We start from the raw sequence: 24260 nt of genomic DNA on the forward strand, positions 1-24260 counted from the left end.
CTTATCTGAAGAAACTAAGGAAAAGGGAGAATTTGTATGCATGTTGAGATAAAATAACATACTCTTTGAAAAAATTCAGCCAGCCTTCAAGACCATTACATATGCAAATGTGTCCCCTTTTGTGTTTTACACCTCAGCAGAGGAAAGACATTTCTGAATCCATGTAATTCCGTTTCACTGGCATATAGTTCTTTCTATGGCTGGTCATAAACTATATAGTAATTTGTCTAAGATATATGTTTGATTCCCCAGTCATGTTCATGTCTTAACACTTAATCATCAATAGCTTCTTCCAGGTCTTCCTCACATTTTTGTTTTACTTGTTTTCTGTCATCAAAAAACAAACCTTCATACAGTTTGGAAATAAACTTTGGAGGTTTGTCACACCTGCCTTAAAACCTCTTGATTTACTACCCATCCCGGGTCCGGGAGCGTAATCCTCAGCTGACACTAATTAGCATAACGCAACGGACATAAATATTACTAGAAAATATTCCTATTCATGAAATCACAAGTGAAATATATTGAAACACAGCTTAGCCTTTTGTTAATCACCCTGTCTCAGATTTTGAAAATATGCTTTACAGCCAAAGCAAGACAAGCATTTGTGTAAGTTTATCGATAGCCTAGCATAGCATTATGACTAGCTAGCAGCAGGCAACCTGGTCACAAAGATATCAAATTAAATCGTTTACCTTTGAGCTTCGGATGTTTTCACTTACGAGACTCCCAGTTAGATAGCAAATGTTCCTTTTTTCCAAAAATAATATTTTTGTAGGTGAAATGGCTCCGTTTGTTCTTCACGTTTGGCTGAGAAATTGACCAGAAAATTGCGGTCACTACAACGCTGAAACATGCTCCATAATATCGACAGAAACATGGCAAACGTTTATCAAATGTTTATAATCAATCCTCAAGGTGTTTTTCAAATATCTATTCGATAATATATGGCTTTTCACTAGGACCGGGAGGAAAAATGGCTACCTCTGTTTTACGCACAAAACACTGACTTCAGCTGACTACTGACACAATGTTGACGTTCAGGCTCATTTTTAAAAATAAAAGCCTGAAACTATGTATTGTGACACTAGACACATTAGGGAAGCCATAGAAAAAGGAATCTGGTTGATATCTCATTCACTGCTCAATAGGGAGGCATAGGAACGCAGAGCTTTCTAAATAAGAGCCCCTTCCTGATTGGATTTTTCTCAGGCTTTCTCCTGCAATATCAGTTATGTTATACTCACAGACAATACATTTCTACAGTTCTGGAAGATTTAGTGTTTTCTATCCTAAGCTGTCAATTATATGCATATTCTAGCATCTTGTCCTGACAAAATAGCCGTTTACTTTGGACGTTATTTTTCCAAAAAATGAAAATAGTGCCCCCTAGATTCAAGAGGTTAAAATGGCATTTGGCGTGTCCAATGTTTTCTTCAGAGAGAAGTGTTGTATAGCTCTGTCAGACTAGTCTTCCCTGACCCTGCTGAAACCTTAATCTGATCCTCATAAGATGAGGCATGACAAATGATTACCCGTGGTGTACATTTTATACGTCATATTATCCAATAATAGAATCAGTTGTTCAATAATTGAAGTTACCATTATTCCAAGATCCCAGACCGTAGCTTTAAGCTTAAACGGCAGTTACCCTGCCAGCTACATCAGTCAACTGAGTTGCCAGTTTTTGCTCTACTTGCTTTTACAACTTGGTAAAAGAGTGCAACACATACACACTGAACTATGCTCAACTCTCCTATGCTGGTCCAGCCAGCCTTCCAGGAGCTTTGCCTTCACACAGCATGTCAGCCCGCTTTGGTGTCCGCGAGGTCCTAAATCCAGCCGGTTGAACACTCCAAACAGCCTACCCAACCGCTCAGAGGCGTCCACATGGTCCCAAAGCACACTGTTGCTACTTTGTGTATCACATTGCAATGATCAGACTGGGGTTTGCTGTCATGCTGTGGATGTTTGGTCAGGACTTTTCATTTTAATTTATTCGTTTAAGAGACTCATTACTAAGCACTTCTCCACACAAAACACATTGTGGGCGCTCCTCGTTATTTGTCAATGTTTGTATGAAACCAAGAGTGAGAAACTCATCGCTGTATTTGTGTTTCAAAATGATTGAGCTCAGTCAGAACTTCTGGCTAGCTTGAGTCAATTCGATGACAGCGGTGAGTGATGGTGTGTGGGAATGACAAGTTAGTGGCAGACAGCCCATCTTCTGCTGAACGACAGCACTGCGGCTAATGGGTTGCGGAGTCATCTTCAAGAGAACTGCCGAAAAAAAGATCCGGTGAAGCACATCTCCCTCCCACTCGCTTAGCTGCCAAGCTGAGCAGAGGCACCGCTGCTAAGTAGAGCGCACTGAACAGGGAGCACAGTTGCACTTGGCCTAATTAATTAAATAATTATACATTTACCCAAACTTTTAAGAAAGGCTGTTCTGAATCAATGTGTACGACAGCATGTTCCAGTTCCCGCCAATATCCAGCAAAGTTGCATAGCCATTGAAGAGGAGTGGGCCTCAATCAAAAGCCTGATCAACTCTATGCTAAGGAGATGTCGCGCTGCTTGAGGCAAATGGTGGTCACACCAGATACGGACTGGTTTTCTGTTTCAAGCACCTACCTACTTTTTTATTAAGGTATCTGTGACCAACGATGCATTTCTATATTCCAAGCCATGTGAAATCCATAGATTAGGGCCTAATGATTTTAAATTGAAGGATTTGTTTATGAACTAACTTTTTATTGTTTCATGTGTTTTATATTTTTGACATTGACATTATTTGACATTGCAACTGACCATTCCAAATGGTCTTTCCTCCTTTTCCCCCTGATATGATTAAATTGTGATTATATTTTTCTGTCAATCTCATCTGCCAGGATGCAGGAGTACCAGCGGCAGATTGCCGAGCTGGAGGGAGAGTGCCGGGAGCTGCGTGGACAGCTGCAGGACCTGGAGCAGGCTAACCAGACGCTGAAGGATGAGTACGACGCCCTGCAGATCACCTTCGGTGCCCTGGAGGAGAAGCTGCGGCGCACCACCGATGACAACCAGGAGTTGGTGTCGCGCTGGATGGCTGAGAAATCCCAAGAGGCCAACAAGCTCAATGCGGAAAATGAGAAAGACTGCAAGTGAGTGGGGTTGTCCTGATACCGGGTATCACGATACCAGGAAGTATCATGGCAACGAAACAAAATATGAAGCATATTCTATTTCTTGAGGAAAACAACTTTGTCTTGTCACTGAGTCACATTTTATTTATTCCAAGCTTTAGCACTCCATATTTGACAGAAACCGAACCTACAAGTGAGTGAACCAGGGCGTCACAGCTTGACTCAGCTCTAATTGTATCATATCCTAGTGTGATGAGGGTGCATAGAGCAACTGGGTGGCTGGCCTGGCGCTGAGAAGGCTTGGAGACCCAGCTGTGGCTCAGGGATCGATCTTCTAGGTGCCCCCAAGTGGCCTGCATGCAATTTTAGTATTTTTTGTATTTTAATAATGTAGCAAACACTCTTATCCGGAGCAACTAGGAATCAATGGATTCAACTAAAGCAGGCAGGATGACCTCATGTCACATTCATTTTAAGTAAAACCTTCCAAATAAGTGTTTAGGTTGTTGTTTATCTAGTTATTCTCATGCTTTTCGTTCCAGGCGCAGACAAGCCAAGCTTCAGAAGGAGCTTGCAGACGCTGCAAAGGAGCCCCTGCCCATGGACCCGTGAGTATTATTTACCATAGAATCACAGACTGCTCTGAGCAGAGGGATAGAGTAGTTTGTGAGCTAAACTGGTCAATTCTTAACTCTACTTGGGGTGACTCACCTTTTTTAGTTGGGTTCATTTCTATGGCAACGAATGCATCAGCTTTAACCCTTTCCGTGGCAGGCTAACTCCACTTTATCCTGAATGAAGTGTTTGAGCTGGGAGTTGAGGACCAATCAAATTTTCTTTACTGTCGCAAAGCATCTTCATCATACCCTTCATTCTCGGTTCAATATTTGAGGAAGATGACATTTAAATATTTTATTAATCAAATGTACAATTTAAATGCATATCACACTATACAGTTAATTATGGCAAGAGCGGATGCGAGGGATCAAGGAATTACAATTGAGACTCACCCCTAGGCTTGGTGGTTGACTTTTCTGGTTTCCTGTTCTCAGGGATGACGACATCGAGGTTCTAGCTGAGGATTCTGGGAAAGGCACTAGAGAGGCCTCTCCCAACCGGCCTCTCAGCCGCACCCCCAGGTGGGAGTGTGACTCAAACATGTTCTTAGTGAAACCCTGTCCAGAAACGTCCCCTTTCGCCAGTCATACACACTTGATGTAGATCTAAGAATTTGATAGATCTAAACAATATGGAAGTAGCTCCACCTTACCCTATGAAAGGCTTGGGTGAAATCTTCAATCGGTATATTGTTTATACCATACCTGGGTTCAAATGATTTTGTTTTTTAAATACTTATTTTCAAATTAACTTACTATAAAAAGCCCACTTAATCAGATTTTTTTTTCTTCCAAATACCATAGGGACCTGGGTTGAAATGCATGGTAGTATTTATTTGTTGTATTAGAATATACACTATTTCCAAATACATTCCAATATTCAGCTACTAAATATATAATCCAAATACTTGCAGTACTAGTCAAAAGTTTGGAGACACTTACTCATTCAAGGGTTTTTCATTTTTACTGTTTTCTACATTGTTACTACATGATTCCATATGTGTTATTTCATAGTTTTGATGTCTTTACTATTATTCTACAAAGTGTCAAACAAATCAAAATTATATTTGAGATTCTTCAAAGTAGCCACCCTTTGCCTTAATTACAGCTTTGAACACGCTTGGCATTCTCTCAACCAGCTTCACCTGGAATGCTTTTTCATGTCTTGGAGGAGTTTGAGGAAGCTCACATATGCTGAGCACTTTGCTGCTTTTCCTTCACTCTGCAGGCCAACTTATCCCAATCAATCTCAATTGGGTTGAGGTCGGGTGATTGTGGAGGCCAGGTCATCTGATGCAGCACTCAATCACTCTCCTTCTTGGTGAAATAGCCCTTACACAGCCTGGAGGTGTGTTTTGGGTCATTGTCATGTTAAAAACAAATGATAGTCCCACTAAGCGCAAACCAGGTGGGATGGCCTATCGCTGCAGAATGATTTTGGTAGCCATGCTGGTTGTGTTTGTTGAATTCTATATAAATCACTGACTGTGTCACCAGCAAAGCACTCCACCACCATCACACCACTTGCTTCATGGTGGGAACTACACATGCAGAGATCATCCTTTCACCTACTCTGCATCTCACAAAGACATGGCGGTTGGAACAAATTTCAATTTGGACTCATCAGACAAGTTCAGATTGCCACCTGTCTAAATTTCTTTAACTTGTGTTTCTTGGCCCAAGCAAGTCTTCTTGTTGGTGTCCTTTAGTTGTTTCTTTGCAAGCAATTTGACCAAGAAGGCCTAACTCACGCAGTCTCCTCTGAACAGTTGATGTGTGTTACTCTGTAAAGCATTTATTTGGGCTGCAATTTCTGAGGGTGGTAACTCTAATGAACTTAACCTCTGCTGCAAAGGTAACTCTGGGTTTTCCTTTCCTGTGGCAGTCCTCATGAGAGCCAGTTGTATCTTAGCGTAGATGGTGTTTGCGACTGCAATTGAAGGAACATTCAAACTTCTTGACTTGTTCCTGATTGACTGACCTTCATGTCTTAAAGTAATGATGGACTGCCATTTCTCTTTGCTTATTTGAGCAGTTCTTTCACCAAATAGGGCTGTCTTCTGTATACCACCCTTGTCACAACACAACTGATTGGCTAAAACGCATTAAGAAGGAAAGAAATTCCACAAATGAACAAGGCACACCTGTTAATTAAAATGCATTCCAAGTGACTACCTCATGAAGCTGGTTGAGAGAATGCCAAGTGTGCAAAGCTGTCATCAAGGAAAAGGGTGGCTGCTTTGAAGAATCTCAAATATAAAATATATTTTGATTTATCACTTTTTTGGGTTACTACATGATTCCATGTGTTATTTCATGGTTTTGATGTCGTCACTATAATTCTACAATGTAGACAATAGTAAAAATAACGAAAAACCCTTGAATGAGTAGGTGTCTGGACTTTTGACTGGTGCTGTACTTCCAAATGTGTCTTGAAAGTAATTGAAATACCCTAAATATTTTTTCAACCAAAGTCTGGTTCATATTCAATATTTCAAATCTACACAAGTGCCATGAAAGCTGGGGCTAAGGATTTTTCTGGACCGGGACGTATATTTCTGGCGGAGGTTTTGCGTCGCGTATGAAATAACCCCCTCTGTGATCCTCTCTTGTAGTAAACGTATCTCCGGACAGCCTCCTCAAAGCGGCCTGTTGGACTCAATCTCCAACATATTTGGGTGCGTTTGCTTGGTTCTCTGTGGCAAGTCTGAAGTCTTCCGCTCTATGGGTGTCTGTCTGTTCGTCTGTCCTGGGTTGTGTTCATAAGGCACCAAACGGAAGAGTTGCAACAGTGTGCGTTAATGAATACACCCCTGGAAAGGGGCTTTTTTCGTTTTCTGTTTCATTACATTTTCAAACATTTTCCCCTATGTTACTGTGGATCCTTTGGACGGGTGTGTCCATCCTGTTGATGGCTTCTCTCTGTCTGTCCGTCTGCAGCGTATCTGAGTCTGTGCATCCCGGACTCCTTCCTCCAGACTCCAGGTGAAACGTCACTGTGGTGTCTGTAGGGCTCACAGCTGTGTGCACGCCTGTGTGGGGGTGTGCGTTTTTTGTGTGTGTGTGTTAGTGGAGGCATCTTGATGTAGCTACTAAAAATAATCCAGGATGATGGCACTATTAAATTTGGCTTCTCAGTGAAAACGAATTAAAACACTTGGTCAGATTGTTAGTTTCCCACGTGGGATTTATCTTGGGCCAAATCTGGGAATGACAGTGGCACTTATCGACTGACCATCAAATCTTAAACTGATCGATTGATTTAAAACGTGGTCTCGGACATAACTTTTGCTTTGTTAGTGATTCAATGGATTTAAAAAAAATCATATTTATGCAAATTCATAAATTCTGGAACTCTTGCTGAATGTTACCTTTTTTTTTTTATTGCTTGTTTTGAGTATAAGACTAATTCCATCTGTGAATGGGGTAATTTGTTTGATATCTCCAAAGTGCTCCATCTCATAAGTATACCCTCATTAGGGTGCAAATATCACATACTGACATGCTTTTCAAAGCACCTGTGTCTTTTGTATGTGATTTCCCCACCCTTAGCGTGGAGACTGGGGTGTTCCATAAAGCAGGATTATTAAGTTAGCCAGTCAGCTTTTGATAAGCAGTTATTTTTATATTTTTTAAATTTTATGGGAAAAAAAGTACTTTTTAATATGGGTTGTTAGATATGAAGTCTAATACCATGGTAATTTCACGTCTTTCTCTTGAGGCAGCATTACGTTTGTTGGCTTACTGTAAATAAGTTAATTGTTTTTGCTCCATGTTGGTTAGCTTCCCAGCTAAAGTTGTTTACAGTTGGCAACCGCTCCTACACTTTTTAGCTACTGTGACACTTGGCTATAGCGTATTGGATATAGTATGTAGCATTGTTTGTTTGAAGGATTTCCGGTGTGGATTTACTCAATCTACCCTGCGAGTTGCATTTTCCTTTCCGTTAGCATAGAAACAGACTAAAATGAAGTGTGAGACAGTTGTGAGTTGCTTCTGCATGTCTTGTTGGTTACCGTTTCAGCTATGCTACGCTTGCGGTCTAGTTTGGCCGTTAGCGGCAACTGATTTGGGATCCTAGAAATCCCTGGCTTCCATTTGCTTCCTGACGAGTTCCCTGACTACTTCCCACTTCCATCGCTCTGCTTTCTGACCATGCACTGGCTTCCCTGGGACCATTGCATGTTGTGCTATGAGTTCTGTGAACAATGGTTGTATTTCGACTTCCCTGAATGCATTTTGTTTTTGATTGTCTGCGTGTTTGAAGTGATTAGTAGTTTTACGGCTCTCCTCTCTGTTGACAGGCGTCGTCCTGGGAACTCGTTCGGAACATCACCTGAAAACACGGAGACGACCTCCGGAGTGTGTGCCGATGTCCGCGTTCCCTCCACTGCCCTCCATGTATTTGTAAGTATCTTGGTTTCATTTTCCTACAGTGTTGAGATCAGGCCAGCTCTCACATGTGGACATGCACACATTTTTATGAAAGGCAGGAGTCTTTTTAAAAAAAAATTTAAGGTCAGGTGCTGAAGGTCGATGATGAGATGTAAAAGGTCTGATTGCCCAAGTCCCTTCCCATTGTCCCCTCTGCTCCCAGCAAGCCCCTGCTCTACTCCCAGCATGCTCTAGTTGTGCATTGTTGGCCACAGGGGCTGCTGACAGAGAGGATGACCTCACATCCTGTCTCTTTAAAAGACCAAGAGATCACAGTGATGGACATCCAACATGACCATTCACCAAGGAGTGTGGGGTTGTGGGATTGGGATAGGTAGATGATCTCAAGTTTTCAAGCTGAGACCTAGACTTTAGAAAACGATGCAGAAGAGAAAGAAAAATAAATGTGATCGGCCGCCTTGATTCAGTCTTATGTAGAAAAATGTGAAATTGTGTCTTTTATATTGAATAAAAGCAGAGACACAGAACTACAAAATGGTATATCATATACTGCATTTGAGGAACAATGGGAAAGTAATTCTGCTTTGAAAGTTGATAACTTGTAACCCCACTTGAGAAAATGGCCCTTGACTATTTTGGGACACCTACTGGAGAGCTCTTTGTGTACACCCATTCAGGATTGTTCACACCTTTTTTAAGCCAGCCCCACCCATCTCTTTAAGGATTCACATGTGAGGTCATGTGCTAACAGTGAGTAGTGTAGTAAAGATTAAGACTAAGTGGTAAAAGTAGTAGCCTACAATGATAAATTCCAGGTGAACAAAGTGTCCAGATAAAAATATTTTATAAATAGATGACACTTTAACAACTTTATTCGTATTTACAGATGGCGTACAAGTTTAAGGCACATGAAAGTTAACATGTTCCAGAAGGCATTTCTGCAAAAAAACCTAGGTGACATATGGCTAAACTAGTCACAAATGGCTTTTATGGACTTTCAAAGGAACTGTGGACCAATTGGCAAAGTGTGTATGACATTTGTTTGTGGTTTAAAAACAACCTTTGTATCTACAGTCACTGCCTGTATTTACTGTGAAAACCCAATTTTAGTTTTTATTAGGCACCAAATGGACGAATTCTGCAAATAAGATGTTTTCTGTGTGTGCCTATATCAACATGAATGACGCTGATGACCTCTGGTCACCACTGTGTGTGGCATTTGTCTGTTCAGGAAGCCCATGATGGAGAAGTGAATGCGGTGCGGTTCAGCCCAGGCTCCCGACTCCTGGCCACCGGAGGGATGGACCGCAGGGTCAAACTGTGGGAAGTGGTCTCAGGTATGTGACGTCTTTGTATGAGGAAAGTGTGTGACTTGTTGATCTGGAGGTCAGTGATGAAATGTAAAAGGTCTGATTGCCCAAGTCCCTTCCCATTGTCCCCTCTGCTCCCAGCAGCCCTTGCTGTACTCCCAGCATGCTCTAGTTGTGCATCGTTGGTCACAGGGGCTGCTGACAGAGAGGATGACCTCGCATCCTGTGTCTCTGAGACCAAGGCGTCACAGTGATGTTGGACATCCAACATGACCAATCACCAAGGAGTATCAGGGTGTGGGTTTGGGATAGGTAGATGATCTCAAGTTTTCAAGCTGAGACCTTCATGACAGGAGAAGGATTAGTGCACCAAATGGGAGTGTCAATTAGGTATGTGACAATTTTAGTCTTTCCATTAAAACGCAAAGAAAACTTTAAATAGGCAAATCTGTTAAGTACAAATTGTTATTTACAATGACGGCCTACCTTGGCCAAACCTGGACGACGCTGGGTCAACGCACTATGGTACTCCCAATCACGGCCGGATGTGATACTGCCTGGATTCAAACCAGGGACTGTGACATCTCTTGCACTGAGATGCAGTGCCTTAGACCACTGCGCCACTCGGGATCCCCCATTCCAGCCAATGACTCAACATTCTAACAGTCCAATGAATACATCTGAACCTTGAAGCCAGTTACACCGCATTTTTTTTTTCATTTTCCCATATAATCAGGGACTGATTTATACCCGGGACACCGTGTGTGTGCAATTTATTATTGGGTAGAACAGAAAACCAGCAGGCTCCAAATCTCATAGGCTAGAAGTAAATTTGCTGTCCCCTCAAAATAACTCAACACACAGCCATTAATGTCTAAACCGCTGGCAATAAAAGTGGGTACACCCCTAAGTGAAAATGTCAAAATTGGGCCCAATTAACTTTTTTCCCCTCCCCGGTGTCATGTGACTTGTTACAAGGTCTCAGGTGTGACCGGGGAGCAGGTGTTAAATTTGGTGTCATCGCTTTCACACTCCCTCAAACTGACTGGTCACTGGAAGTTCAACATGGCACCTCATGGCAAAGAACTCTGAGGATCTGAAAAAAAGAATTGTTGCTCTACATAAAGATGGCCTGGGCTATAAGAAGATTGCCAAGACTCTGAAACAGCTGCAGCATGGTGGCCAAGACCATTTAACTGGTTCCACTCAGAACATGCCTCGCCATGGTCGACCAAAGAAGTTGAGTGCACGTGCTCAGCGTCATATCCAGAGGTTGTCTTTTGGTAAATGGACGTATGAGTGTTGCCAGCATTGCAGAGGTTGAAGGGTGGGGTTCATCCTGTCAGTGCTCAGACCATACGCCGTACACTGCATCAAATTGGTCTGCATGGCTGTCGTCCCAGAAGGAAGCCTCTTCTAAAGATGATGCACAAGAAAGCCCGCAAACAGTTTGCTGAAGACAAGCAGACTAAGGACATGGATTACTGAAACCATGTCCTGTGGTCTGATAAGACCAAGAAACTTATTTGGTTCAGATGGTGTCAAGCGTGTGTGGCGGCAACCAGGTGAGGAGTACAAAGACAAGTGTGTCTTGCCTACAGTCAAGCATGGTGGTGGGATTTTTATGATCTGGGGCTGCATGAGTGCTACCGGCACTGGGGAGCTACACTTCATTGAGGGAACCATGAATGCCAACATGTACTGTGACATACTGAAGCAGAGCATGATCCCTCCCTTCGGAGACTGGGCTGCAGGGCCAACATGATTACGATCCCAAACACACCTCCAAGACTACCACTGCCTTGCTAAAGAAGCTGAGGGTAAAGGTGATGGACTGGCCAAGCATGTCTCCAGACCTAAACCCTATTGAGCATCTGCGGGGTATCCTCAAACGGAAGGTGAAGGAGTGCAAGGTTTCTAACATCCACCAGCTCTGTGATGTCGTCATGGAGGCGTGAAGGAGGACTCGTGGCAACCTGTGAAGCTCTGGTGATCTCCATGCCCAAGAGGGTTAAGGCAGTGCTGGAAAATGGTGGCCACACAAAATATTGACACTTTGTGCCCAATTTGGACATTTTCACTTTTGTTGCCAGCGGTTTAGACATTTAATGGCTGTGTTGAGTTATTTTGAGGGGACAGCAAATTTACACTGTTATACAAGCTGTACACTCACTACTTTACATTGTAGCAAAGTGTAATTTCTTCAGTGTTGTCACATGCAAAGATCTACTCAAATATTTATGAAAATGTGAGGGGTGTACTCTTGTGATACTGTAACTTTCACACATTAACAAGTGCAAATGAAAAACTTCTTGTTAATCTACCCATCGTGTCCATTTTCAAAAAGGCCTTACAGCGAAAGCACAACATAAGATTGTTAGGTCATAGCCAAGTCAAAAAAACACACACACATCTAAAGATCGGAGTCACAAAAAGCAGAAATGTAAATAAAATGAATCACTAACCTTTGATCTTCATCAGATGACACTCATAGGACATCATGTTACACAATACATGTATGTTTTGTTTGATTATGTGCATATTTATATCCAAAAATCTCAGTTTACATTGCTGTGTTATGTGCAGTAATGTGTTGATTCAAAAACATCTGGTGATTTTGCAAAAATAAACATTGATAAAAGATAGACTTCTCCTTAATGCAACCGCTGTGTCAGAATTCTTTTTTTAAATGACGGAAAAAGCATATTTTGAGAACGATGCTCAGAACCCAAAAACAACCAGAGGAATGTCCTCCATTTGAGTCTACAGAAGTTAGAGAACACTAAATATTCACTTATGATCTTCATCAGAAGGCACTCCCAGGAATCCTAGTTCGACAATCAATGACTGATTTGTTCCATAAAGTCTATCATTTAGCCACTTGTTAGCGTTTTCAGCCCAGTAATCCATCTTCATGAGGTGCGAGCACTTGGTCAAGACAAACTCAAAGTCCCGTTACAGGTTGTAGAAACAAGCTAAACAATGTATGGAATTATTCTTTAGGATGATTTTAACATAAATCTTCAATAAGGTTCCAACCGGAGAATTTCATTGTCTGAAGAAAAGCACTGGAACGAGAGCAAACTCCGTCGGGAGTGTGCGTCACAAGCCTGAGACCCTGACAGACCACTGACTCAAAGCGCTCTTATGAGCCCCTCCTTTATAGTAGAATCCTCAAACCAGTTTCTAAAGACGGTTGACATCTAGTGGAAGCCCTAGGAAGTGCAACTTCATCCATATCTCACTGTGAATTCAATAAGGACTGGGTTGAAATGACCAACCTCAGATTTCTCACTTCCTGTTTGGATTTCTTCTCAGGTTTTTGCCAGCCATATGAGTTCTGTTATACTCAGACATCGTTCAAAAAGTTTTAAAAACTTCAGTGTTTTTTCTATCCAATACTAATAATAATAGGCATATATTAGCATCTGGGGCAGAGTAGGAGGCAGTTCACTCTGGGAACACTATTCATCCGAAAGTGAAATGCTGCCCCCTATCCCAAAAAGGTTAACGTTAGCTAGCTAACAGTAAACAATGAACCTAGCTCGGTAAGCGGCGTGTAAGAACACGTAAAGTTAGCTAAGAAGCCAGCCAGCTATCGTTAGCTAGTGAAACAACAATTTCACCTTTATTTCACCTTTATTTAACAATGAACATGGTGCCAAATCATGTCGTTACTATCCTGCATGAATCTGCTGGGAGCTAACCAACCAAGTTCCATGTTAGAGCCTAATGTTAGCTAGCAAAGCAAACGGTTCTGGGATACCAATGTCATACACGTTAGCTAGTGAGCCAGCCAGCTAACAGTGCACTTTAGTTTAAAATGAAACCACTTTCTCTCAAGTAGAAATGTGTAATATCTGAAAGTAGCTAGCTAGACTATCTTACCCATATCATCATGCATGATGGAACAGTCTCCCCTTCACGAATGCCATGCCACGGTTGCCCTTAGTTTGAAGATGTGATCAGGAGACAGGTGTTTTCTCCCTCTCTTTAGCTATCATATTGTAATTCCACTGATTTTCAAAACTTGATCCTCCAGAAAGTGGAGAGCAATACTTATGCAGCTCCACTATACATTAAAAAAAGCAGCTTTCAACAGGATTACCAACACACACTGACCAGCTCAAATGGACAGAAGCAATCTATATGGCAGACCAATCCGAACTCCTCTCTCGGCATGTCCAGCCCACTCATTATCTCGGCTAACAATGGCTAGTGGGAAGAGTGCTGTCTTTCTGTGGCTTAACTTCTTATGGCTGCAATCCCATTAACGGGAGCGATATGACAACAGCCAAAGTGTAGGGCGCCATTTTCAAAACACCAAATCTCAATTAACATTCCTCGAACATGTATCTCATACCATTTTAAAGCTATTCTCGTTGTTAATCCCACCACAGTGTCCGATTTCAAATATGCTTTACAGCAAAACCACCACAAAAGATTGTTAGGTCACCACAGCCACAGAAAAACACAGCCATTTTTTCAAAAAGCAAAAATGGAGATAAAATTCATCACCAACCTTTAATCTTCATCAGATGACACTAATAGGACTTCATGTTACACAATACATGTGTTTTGTTTGAAAAAGTTCATTTATCAAAATGAGTTTACATTGGTGTGTTACATTCACTAGTTCCAAAAACATCCAGTGATTTTTGCATAGCCACATCATTCAACAGAAATACTCATCATAAATGTAGATGATAATACAAGTTATACACATGGAATTATAGATATACCTCTCCTTAATGCAACCGCTGTGTCGGATTTCAAATAAACCTTACGGAATAAGCCAGCCATGCAATAATCTGAGACGGCGCTCAGAAAAATTTGTCACAATAGCCGCCATGTTGACGTCAGCATAAACAAGAAATTGCATGATAAATATTCCCTTTGATCTACATCAGAAAGCACTCCAGGAATCCCAGGTCCACAATAAATGTTTGTTTTGTTCGAAAATGTCTGTTATTCATGTCCAAATACCTTCTTTTGTTTGCGCGTTTGGTATACATATCCAAACACCAATTATGGTCAAGTCTCATTATAATTTCTATTGATGGTTGACATCTAGTGGAACCCCTAGGCAGTGCAACATCATTATCTCAAGGGGATTTCATTGGGGACTCTGAATACATACAAAGGTCAGATTTCTCACTTCCTGTTTTGATTTCAACTGGATTTTGCCTGCCATTATGAGTTCTGTTACACTCAGACATCATTCAAACAGTTTTAGAAACTTCAGAGTGTTTTCTATCCAATACTAATAATACTATGCATATATTAGCAACTGACTGAGGAGCAGGCCGTTTTCTTTAGGCACCTTATTCATCCAAGCTACTCTACTGCCCCCAGCCATAAGAAGTTAACCAACAAGGCTCGTAATTTCACAATTGTATTCATATTTATAGATGCCATACAGTTTGTTATTAAGGCACATGAAAGTTCACATGTTCCAGTAGGCATTTCTGCCTGATAAAATATGTTTTACATTCAAACTGCTCTCCTGTGAAGTTGTGACTTGCGACATCCGCCTAGTTTCCTGAAACGGGTCACATTTGTCATTCAGTGAGGTATTTTGCACGTGGCTGGGTACCAATGTCGTACAGCGTGTTGTCTTTGTGGGTTAAGTTGCGAATAGGTATGAAAACATCTATAAAAATGCTTAGTACATTTCTGTATGAGTAAAAATTCTGTAAAATAAGTAATGCAAAATACAATCATTTTGGAAAAGCCAGGGAAGGACGTTTTTTGGTAGGAATTGTCCACTAGGAATCGACTCCAAAGATGAAATGTTTTTGGACTGGAGGAGACTGATATTAGTTGCCGTACTATGAGAGATGTGTCATGGAAATTACCAAATCATGAGAGCAAACCACACACAAGTCAGAGTTATCATAAAGTCCATCTTTAATTATGAGCTTCACCATAGCCCTGTGACTCATCAATTCAGTGTCTATAAATTAATTCTCTGAGTGTCAACATAATGGCAACAGATCCTTTATAGCAAAGACACACACCCATCTAAACTCACATGACAAATAACAGTTCTTAGGAACATTACACAAAGAACCATTTACTTGAAAAAAGGAGTATCCTATAGCCAGACAGCATTGGCTATAAATTATCCTTCAGTTTGGTCTCCTAAACCGAAGTTCTTATCTCGTTCTTGGTACCACTTAGAACCAAAACATGACCTCATCCAATGACGTATATCAATTGTCAATTTCTAGATACTCCCATAAAAAATACAACCCCTCCTGGACGAGCTTACAGAGAGAAGAGTGACTGGCAAACAGACATTGTGGAGCCACCTAACTGGTTCCCCATTAATCACACCAACCCTTCACATGGTTTAGGAACAGTTAGACACATTCACAGATAAGACTAACCCAACCTCTCCCCTCTCTGGGCCCAAGTAACTTTTCCACATGAGCATACTTTGATAAATAAGGTGTTTTATTCATTTTCATATGTTACCTAAAGAATTCTGATTCTGCCACCACAGACACAGCTTTCATTGCGGGGGATGGGGGGAGGGGCAAAGTATAGGCAGGTTGGCCACCAGGCTGTCCGAGTCAGAACCACACACTAGGCCCATCTGTCGGCAATCAAAAGCTGGGGTTCGCAATTTCTTTGCTTGCAATGTCTCTCAAATTCAGTAAAGCAGGGCCTATCAATGAATAGGCCAGGATATTCTACACGAAACAGACCGAAGACTGAACACACGCTCACATCATTAGCAAAGAGAAGCCAGCTGCACTGTGATACATTTTTGGGGGGAGGGGAACAGCTTTCTGTCAGGGATTTTTCTTAATTAAGGATCCCAATTATCGTTTAAACGTTCACCCCTTATGTCAATGCAGATTATTTACCATAGCTGCATAGAATTGCACAAAGGTTGTAATTTTGAAATGGTTGACTTCAGTTGGTGTGTATTTTAATGGGTACTCTTTTGTTCTGTGTTGTAGCAGTCTGTCATGGGTCTTGTTTCATTCGTCACCAAAAGAAAACGGCTTGAAGTAATTTTAGTTTTCCGTCACATGCTACAATTTAACATGGTCCAGACGTCACCCCCTTTCAAATTGACTGCCATTTATTTGTCTCTAAGATTTGAGTAGACTGGTCAGGGACTTCCGTAGGCACCGGTTAGATATGGTTCTGGGGTATATTCCCTAGCAACCCAAAGGAAGCAAATGGATGGAAACGGCGATAAACTAACCTGAATTTGTCCAATAAGAAAAGCTTGTTTTGATTGCTAAATGTTTTCTTATGCAACATTTTTTGCTACGGTGTGCACTAATGAATACCCCTGTTTTCTTCCTGTATGCAGGTCGCTGTGAGCCTAAGGGTGCTCTGACTGGCAGCAACGCCGGGATAACCAGTATAGAGTTTGACAGTGCTGTGAGTGTCATCCTGATTTAATCTCCTAGCCTGTCTAAAATGGCACCCTATATCATGGATCATCAACTAGTTCGAACCATGAAAACAGCCCCAGACCATTATTGCTCCTCCACCAAACTTTAGTTAGCACTATGCATTCGGGTAGGTAGCATTCTCCTGGCATCCGCCAAACCCAGACTCGTCTGTCGGACTGCCAGATGGTGAAGTGTGATCAATCACTCCAGAGAATGCGTTTACACTGCTCCAGATTTACACCACTCCAGCCGATGCTTGGCATTGTTCATGGTGATCTTAGGCTTGAATGTGGCTGCTCGGCCATGGAAACCCATTTTATGAAGATCCAGACGAACAGTTCTTGTGCTGACGTTGCTTCCAGCTTTAGCACTCGGCAGTCACTTTCTGTGAGCTTGTGTGGCTTAACACTTTGTGGTTGAGCCTTTGTTGCTCCTAGGCGTTTCCACTTCACAATAACAGCACTTACAGTTGACCGGGGCAGAAATTTGACGAACTGACTTGTTGGAAAGAGTCACTGAGCGCTTCAGTATGGCCATTCTACTGCCAATGTTTGTATATGGAGATTGATTGCATGTCTGTGTGCTCGATTTTTATACACCTGTCAGCAACTGGTGTGGCTGAAAAAGCTAAATCCACTCATTTTAAGGGGTGTCCACTTTTGTATATATAAAGTGCATTCAGACCCCTTGACATTTTCCACATTTTGTTACGGTACAGCCTTATTCTAAAATTGATTTCAATATTTTCCTCATCAATCTACTCACAATACCCCGTAATGACCAAGTGAAAACAGGTTTTTAGGAATTTTTGCAAATGTATTAAATAAGAAACATTATTTACGTAAGTATTCTCAGACCCTTTACTCTGAGACTCGAAATTGAGCTCAGGTGCATTCTGTTTCCATTGATCATCCTTGATGTTTCCACAACTTGATTGGAGTCCACTTGTGGTAAATTCAATTGATTGGACATGATTTGGAAAGGCACACACCTGTGTATGTATAAGGTCCCACAGTTGACAATGCATGTTAGAGCAATAACCAAGCCATGAGGTCTTAGGTATTGTCCGTAGAGCTCAGCTCTGGGGAAGGATATCAAACAATTTCTCCAGCATTAAAGGTCCACAAGAACACTGTGGCTTCCGTTCTTAAATGGAAGAAGTTTGTAACCACCAAGACTTTTCCTAGAGCTGGTCGCCCGGTCAAACTGAGCAGTCTGGGGAGAATGTGATCAAGAACTCGATGGTTACTCTGACAGAGCTCTGGAGTTCCTCTGTGGAGATGGGAGAACCTTCCAGAAGGACAACCATATCTGCAGTGGTCCACCAATCGGGTCTTTATGGTAGGATGGCCAGATGGAAGCCACTCCTCAGTAAAAGGCACATGACAGGTCGCTTGGAGTTTGCCAAATGCCACCTAAAGACTCCCAGACCACGAGAAACAAGATTCTCTGCTCTGATGAAACCAAGGTTGAACTCATTGGCCTGAATGTCGAACGCCACATCTGGAGGAAACTTGGCACAATCACTAGGGTGACGTATGGTGGTAGAATGCTGTGGGGATGTTTTTGGCAGAGCCTGCGTGACTAGTCAGGATAAAGGGAAAGCTGAATGGGGCAAAGTACAGCGAGATCCATTTTTTTTCTGTTCAGGTCCTTAGACTGGGGCAAAGGTTCACCTTCCAACAGGACAACTTTCCTAAGTATACAGCCAAGACAACGCAGGAGTGGCTTTGGGACATGTCTCTGAATGTCCTTGAGTGGCCCACTCAGAGCCCGGACTTGAACCCAATCAAACATCTCTGGAGAGACCTGAAAATAGCTGTGCATCGACACTCCACATCCAACCTGACAGAGCTTGAAAGGATCTGCAGAGAAGAATGGAAGAAACTCTCCAAATACTGGTGTGCCCAGCTTGTAGTTTCATACCCAAGAAGACTTGAGGCTTTAATTGCTTCCAAAGTTGCTTTAACAAATTACTGAGTAAAGGGTCCTGAATACTTGTCTAAATGTGATATTTTCTGTATTTTGCTTTGTTATTATGGGGTATTTGTGTGTGTGGACTTGGGGGGGACAATTGAATACATTTTCGAGTACGTCTATAACATAACAAAATGTGGAAAAAGTCGAGGTCTGAGTTCACTGTGCATTTGGAAAGTATATTTCACTATGAAATCACTTGGAGCTGATTTGCTTGTGTTTTTAGTCATGTCCAACAATAAAGAAAATAAAAAGGACCCTGCCCTATAAAGTGAAGTGCACTTTATAGGAAATAGGCTGCCATTTCAGGCAAGATCTAATTTCCCCTATTCAGGTCACAGGCAACCTCTGCCTTCTGTTTTGCTACCTCTGCAGCAGGGTTGGGATCAATTACATTTCAGAAATTGAAGGTCTAAATGGAATTGACCCCAACCCTGCAGCATGACCAGTAATAGAAATCTAAGGGGAGACTATGGATCTGTCTCCGTTCATACGTGCGTTAGTTATGCACGATATATGACACCACTAGCCCAATTTTGACAAACTTGTGAATGACACGTTTTTCCATAGGGATCCGGCATTTATAAACTTTGAAGAAGCATATCTCCTGTCCTGTTTGAACTTGAATTGTTGGCAATAATTGGCCCAAGGGCTGCATTATGCGTGGGGGATGACATGTTGACCTGGGTTTTTTTCTTTTTTTTGCTTGTGGATACTTGCACAGCAAGTTTAATGAGTCACGACTGTCCATCTTTGGTCTTTTGTGAGCTGTTGCAACCTGAATTTTTTTTTTGTCTTACTTTGAACTAGATTTCTTGTTTCTTTTCAGTGGGCCTCAGAGTTCAGGTTTAGATAATGTAATTGAATGACCTAGGTCTGACTGCAATGATGCTCTTCCACTCCACTGTTTAACTGGGTGATGTGTGTCGCAGGGCTCCTACTTGCTGGCTGCATCCAATGACTTTGCCAGTAGGATCTGGACTGTGGATGACTACAGACTGAGGGTAAGTATGCCTCAGAAGGGCCCTTCTATACATCCAGGACAAAACAAACCCAATTAGCTTGTCCTTATTGTTGTAGCATGCAAATGAAGGTTGTAGGGCTGACCCCATTTCGTCGACTGGTCGAGCAGTCGCAAATGGATGAAATAATTAGTTCTTACACGAAGAACCTGTAATTGCTCCTGTATCAGTGGACTAATCCATTGACTAGTTGAAACAATGTTTCAACTTCGTTGCAGACAGGCCATGCATAGCCAATGTGATTTATAGAATGTTTATTTTTATCAGTATATTCTACCTGCAGGCTGCGAAGTTTCTGTGTTTGCTTTATGTAGGTTATTTTTAGATTTGTATCATTTAGATGAACCAAAATGTAAGTGATTTTGAGATACAAAGACGACAAACTAAATTAAACATTCCACAAATGTGCAAATGAAAATCATAACTGGCTCGCACATCGGTAGAAATTGTAAGATAAATTGTCTCTCCAAATGGAAAAGGTTGCCGACCTCTGGTGTAGCCAATTACCGGTTACTTCAGAGGTGTTAACGGCAGAATCTGCGAAGTCCGGCAGGAGGAGGGGGTATCGGGAACATAAAAAAAAAAAAAAAAAAATGTTTTTATTTTTTCTCCTGGTTAGGCCATCTTCATCTCTGGCTTCCTCTTGAGTCATTTGTGTGTCATAATTATTTGATCAGTGTGCTTAAAGCATCAGACAAGCTGAATACATACAGTGCATTAGGAAAGTATTCAGACTCCTTCACTTTTTCCACATTTAGTTACAGCCTTATTCTAAAATGGATTAATTAAATATTTTCGTCTCCATTCTACACAATACCCTATAATGAAAAGTTTGCACATTTATAAGAGAAACCTTACATAAGTATTCAGACCCTTTGCTATGAGACTTGAAATTGAGCTCAGGTGAATCCTGTTTCCATTGATCAATGTTAATGTTGCTACAACTTGGAGTCCACTTGTGGTAAATTCAATTGATTTGAACACGATTTAGGAAGGCACACACCTGTCCCTATAAGGTCCCACAGTTAACCGTGCATGTCAGAGCAAAGACCAAGGCATGAGGTCAAAGGAATTGTCTGTAGAGCGCCGAGACAGGATTGTCGAGGCACAGTTATGTGGAAGGGTACCAAACAATTTCTGCACCAAAAACACAGTGGCCTCCATCATTCTTAAATGGAAGACTCTTTGAACCACGGAGACTCTTCCTAGAGCTTGCTGCCCGGCCAAACTGCGCAATCGGGAGAAGGGCCTTGGTCAGAGGTGATCAAGAACCCAATGGTCAGTCTGACAGAGCTCCAGAGTTCCTCTGTGGCGATGGGAGAACCTTCCAGAAGGTCAACCATATCTGCAGTGGTCCACCAATCGGGCCTTTATGGTAGGATGGCCAGATGGAAGCCACTCCTCAGTAAAAGTCGAATGACAGCCCGCTTGGAGTTTTTGGCAAAAGGTACCCAAAGAACACTCAGACCATGAGAAACTAGATTTCCTAGTCTGATGAAACCAAGATTGAACTCTTTGGCCTGAATACCAAGCATCACGTCTGGAGGAAACCTGGTGCCGCTCATCACCTGGCCAGTACCATCCTTGCAGTGAAGCTTGGTGGCAGCATCATGCTGTGTGGATGTTTTTTCATGAACGGGCTGGGGGACTGGTCAGGATCTAGGGGAAAGATGAACGGAGCAAAGTACAGCGATCTTTGAAAACCTGCTCCCGGGCGAAGGTTCACCTTCCAACAGGACAACGACATCACGCACACAGCCAAGACAATGCAGGAGTGGCTTTGGGACAGGTCTCTGAATGTCCTTGAGTCGCCCAGCCAGAGCCTGTTCTTGAACCCGATCGAACATCTCTGGAGAGACTTGAAAATTGCTGTGCAGCGACGCTCTCCATCCAACCTGACAGAGCTTGAGATAATCTGCAGAGGAGAAGGAGGAGAAATTCCCCAAATACTGGTGTGCCATGCTTATAGCATCATACCCAAGAGAACTTGAGGCTGTAATCTCTGTCAAAAGTGCTTCAAGAAAGGTCTGAATATTTAAATTATTTGTTATTTTTATACATTTGTAAAATGTCTAACCTGTTTTTGCAGGTTATGGGGTATTTTTTGTGTGTGTAGATCAATTTTCGAATAATGCTGTAATGTAACAAAATATGGAAAGTCAAGGGGTCTGAATACTTTGCAATGCAATGTACATAAGAACATAAGCCCCTTTCGGAGCCTAAAATGGCTGTGTTTGTGAGAGACTGCAAAAATCCTGTGCTGATGGTCAATGATGTGATGTAAAAGGTCTGATGCCCAGCTCCACTGCCTGCTATCCATCAGCTCCTAACAGCTCCTGCTCTACTCCCAGCCTGCTCTAGTTGTGCATCGTTGGACACGGGCTGCTGACATAGAGGATGATGTCACATCCTGTGTCTTTAAGAAACCATGGAGTCACTGTGACAGAAGTCCAACAGAACCAATCCCTAAGGAGCATCAGGCTGTGATGTGGGGCTGGGCCGCTGATCTCAACTTTCAAACTGAGACCGCACCTGTGTTCTTAAACACAAAGGGCCATGAGTTTTCCTTCACCTTAACGTGACTGAGTGAAATCTCCAGGCCTAGTTAGTTATAGGCTCCAACTATGGCCCAGAGATTGTGCTGAGCAGGGTTGTGTTCACTTTGCACGAAATGGAAGAAAATGCTCAGTGAAACACTCTGAGTTTGGCCAATAAATGCTTGTTTTCATTCGTTCCCCCCAGCACACGCTGACAGGCCACAGCGGGAAGGTGCTGGCGGCTCGATTTCTCCTGGACAACGCTCGTATCGTCTCCGGGAGCTACGACAGAACTCTGAAACTGTGGGACCTGCGCAGCAAAGTCTGTAAGAGTTGACTTTTTTTTTCTTTCTTATCCACTTTAGTTTTAGCATTTTGTTTGTTCCTCCTTGTCTCTGGTTCCCCTTTTTAAAAGGATTTGTATTTTTTTCAGCCACACAAAATGGCTTAAGATTTTAACGCAGATCGTGTATGGTCTACTCATTGCGGATTAGTTTTTCTTGTTAGGAACCCCCAGTCTGTTTCTTCCTCAGGCATGAAGACTGTGTTTGCTGGGTCCAGCTGTAATGACATAGTTTGCACAGAGCAGTGTGTCATGAGCGGCCATTTTGATAAGAAAGTGCGGTTCTGGGACATCAGGTGAGTGTGGAGGGATAGTCCCCATTTTTAGATGGGGTGTATACATCCAACTAACCTTAAAGGGGCAATCCGCAGGGGAAACAATCAAGCAATTTCCCCGCTCCTATTTCGGTGAAGTACTGTGGGATAGGGCTGGAGAAATAGGACTTACCATCCATGATATCAAAATTTGTTTTAACCATATTTTGAGGTTATTTAGTGTTTTTGTACATTTACTTTGTAAACAAACATTGTAGTAAAATAACCTTTTATATTTGGGGTTCTGATGGGGTTCATTGTTTGAACTAAGCTCATGAGGTGTTTAAGTTATATTCTTCAAGAATCAATAGGTACATATTATTAATTTTGAAGTCCGAAAATGGATGGCGCAACTGCAGATTGCTCCTTTAACCTGACAAACTGTAAACATAACCATATCCCTAGTAATGCTTAATGTATGCTTCCCATTTGTTTTTCAAAGTCTTCCATGAAATTAGCAGTAGCAGTACAGAAACTTCTCTCTGCAAATGTATTCTTCTCTCCTAGATGTGGAATTAAAGGGGAATTACACTCAAATAAAAATGTTTTTTTTTTTTTGCCCAGACCTCCAAAGGTCATCTGATTTAAGCATTGACATGGGCCTGTTTCTCTATAAATGATTGTAATTTTGAGCAGTAAAATGCAAATTAATCATAAACAACGTTTTTGGGGAAAATGTACATTTTACAGTACCCCCTTAAGACTATACAATAGCAATATCGCTGAGTAATGTTGCTGGAAATGGAGGGTATGAGTGCACTAATGAGCAACATGGACATGAAATAGATTTCATATGAAGCACAATTTCAAAATAACTTCCCAATTGAAAATGTCCTAATCTCCTACAGTTTATTGCGAGGTGACTGTCACAGCTGTACTGCAATTAATCAGCAAACAAGCAACAAGGGGTTGCCCTTGCTTAGTCCATCCACTGAACCTGCTGCTAGTCAACTCCATGGCAATGCAGACAAAGATAACTACTATATATTTAGCTACGTTTTAACTTAAGCTAGTTAAACATACAAAAAAAATATCTAAAATGGAAAAAGAAATGTAAATGTCTATAGCTAGCTAATCTACGTGGCTAGCTAGCTAATTTAGCCAGTAGGTCCCCCTGACTTTGCTTAAATTCCAGTTAGCATGCTAACCGATTAGCATGCGCCCTACCAAACTTAGAAGTAGTACTCATGCTAGAAAAGGGG

At 41.9% G+C, this 24260-nt stretch overlaps 1 protein-coding gene and 3 non-coding genes across 6 annotated transcripts in view; all 4 read left to right on the plus strand.

The window, feature by feature from the left end:
• atg16l1 (ATG16 autophagy related 16-like 1 (S. cerevisiae)) overlaps positions 1-24260 on the plus strand; it is a 58559-nt gene that overhangs the window by 26792 nt on the left and 7507 nt on the right. The window contains exons 6-16 of one of the 3 annotated variants that reach the window (XM_020503927.2): positions 2892-3143; positions 3668-3733; positions 4178-4264; positions 6358-6420; positions 6683-6727; positions 8047-8149; positions 9369-9474; positions 16781-16851; positions 19775-19846; positions 22607-22727; positions 22935-23040. In XM_020503927.2, the coding sequence (XP_020359516.1) occupies positions 2892-3143; positions 3668-3733; positions 4178-4264; positions 6358-6420; positions 6683-6727; positions 8047-8149; positions 9369-9474; positions 16781-16851; positions 19775-19846; positions 22607-22727; positions 22935-23040 (1092 nt within the window). The remainder of the gene's footprint in view (positions 1-2891; positions 3144-3667; positions 3734-4177; positions 4265-6357; positions 6421-6682; positions 6728-8046; positions 8150-9368; positions 9475-16780; positions 16852-19774; positions 19847-22606; positions 22728-22934; positions 23041-24260) is intronic. The other 2 variants (XM_020503928.2, XM_031790347.1) reach the window with 2 other exon arrangements.
• On the plus strand, positions 8274-8541 carry LOC116353747 (small Cajal body-specific RNA 6). Its single transcript, XR_004203244.1, has one exon.
• LOC116353746 (small Cajal body-specific RNA 6) lies at positions 9523-9790 on the plus strand. Its single transcript, XR_004203243.1, has one exon.
• Positions 22130-22392, plus strand: LOC116353748 (small Cajal body-specific RNA 6). Its single transcript, XR_004203245.1, has one exon.

The sequence above is a fragment of the Oncorhynchus kisutch genome, linkage group LG15, assembly GCF_002021735.2.
Source record: "Oncorhynchus kisutch isolate 150728-3 linkage group LG15, Okis_V2, whole genome shotgun sequence".
Lineage (NCBI taxonomy): Eukaryota > Metazoa > Chordata > Actinopteri > Salmoniformes > Salmonidae > Oncorhynchus > Oncorhynchus kisutch.